This window comes from Zingiber officinale, chromosome 3B (genome assembly GCF_018446385.1).
Source record: "Zingiber officinale cultivar Zhangliang chromosome 3B, Zo_v1.1, whole genome shotgun sequence".
Classification (NCBI taxonomy): domain Eukaryota; kingdom Viridiplantae; phylum Streptophyta; class Magnoliopsida; order Zingiberales; family Zingiberaceae; genus Zingiber; species Zingiber officinale.
Window position 1 is genome coordinate 79632131 of NC_055991.1, and position 5616 is coordinate 79637746.

Below are 5616 nucleotides of genomic sequence, written 5' to 3' on the forward strand. Positions count from 1 at the left end.
ACTCTCCTCCTTTATCCGGACTTGAGATCGACCATGACCGATCGTCATGGGCGAAGTTATAACAGTTACGAAATCGTAGCTATTATAATATAAATGTTTAGTAAGCAAGACAAATCTACATGATTACGGTTTCATAGTGCTATAGGGTAACCGACTTGGTCCCATAAAAGTTTTCCATTAGTCATCAGGGTAAATCGAGAAACGCACGCGACGACTAACCCAAAAGTCCAGTTTTCTTTGGTTGCACCCCCAAAATAAATAATCAAAGACAACCGAAGCAGTGAAATCTAAAACATACCCAAAGAAATCAGTTTATTGAAGGAATTCACGTTCAGATACAAGAGATTTGCGATTTTCCATAACAAAATGAAGGAAAAAAAAAGTTTTCTATCGACTAACTTTTCCACCAAGAATGGTTACAAATTACAACAACAATAGTCTCGGGAAAGGATTAGATAGTAGGTAGTCTTACCTTATATTTATGCAATTGACTTCACAAATAAATTTAAAAAAGAAAATAATAATAATTAATAATAACAACAACAATAGTAAACAAGTTATATTTGATGTTAAAGCTAAGAAGCTCCATGCTTTTTGTTTCATGGAGGATCATGTCGATTGACTTAGGGCCGGAAAGCTTTCTCCAAGAGTTGAGGAACTGTCAGTTTCAGGTCGAACGTAATTCTCTGGAACACGTAGCAGAGCACCGTGACATCCTGCATCGCTCGGTGAGCAGGTCCGGTTAGAGGAATTCCGTAATGCTCACGGAGTGCCGACAGTGATGCAGAAGGAAGCTTGCATCCTGTAAAAGATAAAAACAGATAAAGAAGGCGTGTTATCGAAGTCTAAGTTCTTCGGGTACTTTTATGGCTCTCTTAATACAGCTGAACATGCTGAAATACGATAAACGTGCGAAAAAAGTGAAGTAATATTAAAATCAGAATCAATGGAAGTTAAAGTCAGATGGGTATAATGATACAGATAAGGTATGATCGCCGGTAATGTAAGAAGTCAATTTGGATGAAGTTGAAGGCTTAAATACTACGAGAATTGATTTATTCATCCAGAGTTTGTCACATATTTCGTTGACATACCGAAGAAATAATGAACATACCATTCGCCAAGACCAATTGACGTGCAAGAGCAAGACTATCGAGAAACATCCAGTCTTCAGGAATAGTCATCGAACAACGTTGGAATTCTTTGACGAGGAATGGCACATCAAATCTGCGGCCACTGTGAGCAACCCATAAAACGGGTTTTCCAGGCATTTGGCGACTCCGAACATACCGCAGAAGGATAGGAAGTAGCTCTCTGAACCTGAGATAAGGAAACAAAGTTAAAAATTAGAACAGATCAAAAGGACAAGAATATGGATGAGTTCATCTCCAAGAAATATGATACAATAACAGAGATTTGATGAACACACCTCAATAGGAGCTTGCAAACAAGAATATGGAGTAATACAAATTCAAATGAGCTAGATTTACATCTAAACACTACCAAAATAGAACTTCAAAAGTGACACCGATCGAAACTCTAAATCTGACTTATTAGACAGATGCTTTAATAGTGTAAGTCAATCATTCAGGCCATATAGTTTAACAAGAACATTCAAGATTTAGATATACTTACGTTGGGACATTGGGGTTGTTGACCATATCATCTCGAATTCCATGAATATATGTATTTGTCACATCTTTCTTCTCAGGATTAATAAGAGTTTCAAAAGCACTGTTCTTGCCGCCATTAAGATCACGAACTGCAAACTCAATGATCCTTTCATTTTCTCGGCTCAATCCTGTTGTTTCAATGTCAAAAACAAGAATAGTTGCAGGTCTGTCTGTGGCTTTCCCGACGACAGAATTACCTGGTTCGGAATCATAACAATTAACAACTTTAGCTCCACAAAGCTCAGGCTGCTTTTTGTCTTTTTTAGGTGATATCCCGACTATTGGTATTTGAGTTTTCCGTGGAGTAGCTCCAATTGTGGATAACTTTCTCGACTTCAACCTGGTAGTTTCATTTGACCGAGCTCCGACATCCACCAGTCCGTTTCGAAGATGCAGCAGAGGGTTGTTACATGTTACACTAGAACTATGTGGTTCTGATCTTGCCTCGTTTACTTGTGCGGAGTTGCGTAGATTGTAAATCCTAGCAGGAAATTGCTTAGGACTGATATATCGGAGGGCGAGAAACTTAATAGTCGAAGTGCAGCCCAGGTTGCTCCGCAAATGATGAAAATTACCAGGGCAGAAAAGTGACATTTTCAAAGAATGCAGATCTAGAATGAAGTACCTCCTAGCAAAAAACATATCGCACACAAATTACCAACACATGGAGTCATGAAAATCAAAGTTAATCAGTAAAAAGCTACAGGATAGCACATTTTCTGCATTGCATATTAAAACATGATCGAGATTCTATAACATGAACTAGGGTATTTGTCACTTAATTATACCAAACACAGAAAGCTTGCTCCAAACTTAGAGAAATTGTGCGATAAATGAAATCACACTGTTCAGTCAAAGGTCACCTTGGGAAATAAAAATCCAGTTTTTTTCTCGTAATAACTGGATCACTATCATCGAGATTCTATAACATGAACTAGGGTATTTGTCACTTAATTAGTACCAAACACAGAAAACTTGCTCCAAACCTAAAGAAACTATGTGGTAATTGAACCAATGGAATTCTACTGTTCTTGAATTCAATTCATTGATGTATCATTCAGACAAAGGTTGCCTTGGCAAATAAAAATCAAGTTTTTTTTCTCGTCTAGTAAAATATCATCGAGCTTCTATAACGTGAACTAGGGTATTCATCACTGAATTAGTACGCAACACAGACAGGTTGCTTCTAACTTAGAGAAACTGTGTGATAATTAGACTAATGGAATTACCCTATGCTTGAATTCAATTCATTGATGTATCATTCAGTTAAAGGTCACCTTGGGAAATAAAAATCCAGTTTTTTCTCTCGAAATAACTGGATCACTACGGACTCGAGTCAAAGATCATCGAGATTCATTGATGTATCATTCAGTCAAAGGTCGCCTTGGCAAATAAAAATCAAATTTTTTTCTCGTAATAACTTGATTACTATAACATCCACAAGACTGTAGTTAAGCATTGTTCTATGTATAAGATTTGTAAAAATCATTATGAGAGACAAAATAAAACTAGAATTGTTGAATACACTGAAGTCAAATCCCTGTAAAATCCTGAGTTTGCAAATAAGCTCGTTACAACTGTGAAATAGAGAACTATCAGCGAACACTCAGTTCGAAGAAAAGACCACAAATTGCCCATAATTTAAAAGTCTACTTGCCTAACGCATCCAATCATCCAAAAGCACGAATAAGGAGAGAAATTGTCGACGACTATCAACGAAAAGCAAAACAGTGAGCACTGAGATCACAAGGATACCGCAAGATGCTCGACGAAAATCCTGAGAGGGCGATGTAGTCGAAAACGGGTCTGGTGTTCTACTCTCGGAACATGGTCACTCGCGCAAAAGCACACGGATCCATGAAAGGAGAAAAATTGTTAATGAGGGATCGAAGAAACAGCATCACCAACAAACACGAAAGCAAACAAAACACCGAGATCAAAGAAAAGCCACCAGATGCTCGACGAAATTCCAGAGCGATAATGAGGCCACAAAGAAGCCCACTCCGCATAACAGGATCAATCGCCCAAAATCGCAAAAATCATTGAAAAGGAAGAATTTTGCTTCAAAATAGAACACATTGGGCAAGCGAATAAGGAAGAAGGCGGTACCGAAGCAACTGCTTTGGGCTAGTCGGAGGGCAAGGAAGGGATCGAAGATCGCGAATGGTGGTGGCTACAGATCGCTGGGATTGCGGGAAAAGGAAGGAAGGAACCAACAAGACACCAGCGTGGAGAGAGGAATGGTGGCCTCCGCGCGCTTTTGTAGGCTCGGAGCCGAGGAAACCAACCCCCGACAATGGCGGAGTGTTAACGGATCGCGCCTATTTCTTCGGGTTCGGATCGGATCCGAAGGAGATGGTTGCTAATTTAAGTAGCGATAAATTAGATTAAATTAATTTATTTTGGAATACGATTTATTTTTATTTGATAATAAATAAAAAAAATTGTGTGATTTGATTTAAAAAAATTATTTTTACTTACATTAAATTGAGTTTTGTTTTAGATTTTTTAATAAAATTTTAAATTTAGCAATATTATTTTATCAAGGAGTTCATATTACTAGAAGTTAAAGATAGATAGTAATTCAATGTTAGACGACAATAAAGATGCTTAGAGTTGCCAAAAAGGTAGGGATATCAAGGTGGTCTTTAGACGACAATAGAGAAGCTTAGAATTGCCAATAAGTTAGGAATATGGATATGGTCTATTTCAATCGACATCGAAGAAACTATTGAAGCAAGCAACTCGCGGATGAAAATTGGACTAAGTTAGCATATGCGATATTTGTAGGCATGGAACGAACCAAAATCATTTATATTTTTTAATCAAACTCTTATCACATATATTTTCTCAAACTCTTATATATCATGTATATTTTCTCAAACTCAAATATCAATATTTCTTACTGATACAGGTATGGAAATCAGTACGTGACATGGTCTGGTCAAACAACTTGATCAATAGTCAAACAGAGTTGGATGTCAAATTAGTCACCAACTCCAACACTTTTGGTACCCCCATCTTCCTTAGCTCAGGGGCCCAACTCCAACAACTTGGTCCCTCGATCCTCCCTCAACTCAATCTCCAAAATCTACCAACTCAAGGGCCCGCCTCCAATAGCTTGGTTCTTCGTCCATCCCTCAGCTCAGTCTCCCAATTTCCTTAGTCGAGACTCTCAACTTACGTGGCTGGTTGCACCGTTGGTCCTGACAGACAGGGACAATGTAGCCATTATCCCCCGGAGGACGTGAGTCACATAGCCGGTTATCTTGGAAGGCATAGGTAACGTAAGCGTTCATCTCGGAACACGTGAAAAATGTGAGGGTATAACTACGACTCTATAAAAGGTTGTCCGCTCCTGCGGGTACATGTATGCACGCACAACCATCCGAACTCTTTTATTGCTTCATCGTTTTCATCCTCCCCTAGTCCTTGTGCTAACTTGAACGTCGGAGTGGTTATGCCAAGTCCAACATCAGTGTCCATTCTAACCCCTTTGCCGAGTGTCTATAGGATCGTTGTTGTAACTCCCTCAGCATTATATCATTTGCAATCAATCTTCTCTATGACAATTGCGCTTCACTGACTCACCAGATCGCGGTCTCAAACTAGAACAAATTGACCTTGTCAGTGGCAACTTGCCTGAACTGAGATATTGAGATGATAGAACTAGGGAGAACTGTTGAGGGTCCTAGCTCCACAGGTGACATGACTCGTGGGAAAACTGTCACACCCTGTGAAGACTTTTAAAGGCTAGCCGATCAGCTAGCGCAATGGGTTCTCCAAAGACTCCTATTGTTGAACTTGACACTTGAAAAAGTACCTGACGTTTCAACGGAGGTACCTCCCATTCCTTGATGTGTGCCGGTGTGTCCGATGGATCCTCCCCTTGTCGCATTTGCCACTCCACAGACTCAGTCGGTGGTCCCACCTGAGGAACACA

The 5616-nt window shown here is 39.4% G+C and overlaps 1 protein-coding gene across 3 annotated transcripts; it reads right to left on the reverse strand.

The window, feature by feature from the left end:
• Nucleotides 1–330: 330 nt before the first annotated feature.
• LOC122056640 (exonuclease DPD1, chloroplastic/mitochondrial-like) lies at nt 331–3944 on the reverse strand. Of its 3 annotated transcripts, XM_042618687.1 has the most exons (5): nt 3783–3944; nt 1871–2301; nt 1636–1801; nt 1115–1320; nt 331–802 (listed from the first exon to the last, which is right to left on the reverse strand). In XM_042618687.1, the coding sequence occupies exons 2-5, from the start codon at nt 2265–2267 to the stop codon at nt 624–626; spliced, it is 948 nt and encodes a 315-aa protein (XP_042474621.1). In that variant the 5' UTR covers nt 2268–2301; nt 3783–3944; the 3' UTR covers nt 331–623. The 3 variants fall into 3 exon arrangements, with proteins under 3 accessions (XP_042474621.1, XP_042474620.1, XP_042474619.1); XM_042618686.1 differs by lacking the exon at nt 3783–3944 and adding an exon at nt 3429–3773 and having other exon boundaries at nt 332–802; nt 1636–2301; XM_042618685.1 differs by having other exon boundaries at nt 333–802; nt 1636–2301; nt 3783–3943.
• Nucleotides 3945–5616: the final 1672 nt, after the last annotated feature.

What these genes read in the sequence shown, in the direction of transcription:
- LOC122056640 (XM_042618686.1), bottom strand. Translation starts at nt 2,267, where the DNA reads ATGTCACTTTTCTGCCCTGGTAATTTTCATCATTTGCGGAGCAACCTG. An exon ending in AACAACCCCAATGTCCCAAC is followed by an intron (nt 1,321 to 1,635) that starts GTAAGTATATCT and finishes TCCTTATCTCAG; the next exon opens with GTTCAGAGAGCTACTTCCTA. An exon ending in TCAATTGGTCTTGGCGAATG is followed by an intron (nt 803 to 1,114) that starts GTATGTTCATTA and finishes TATCTTTTACAG; the next exon opens with GATGCAAGCTTCCTTCTGCA.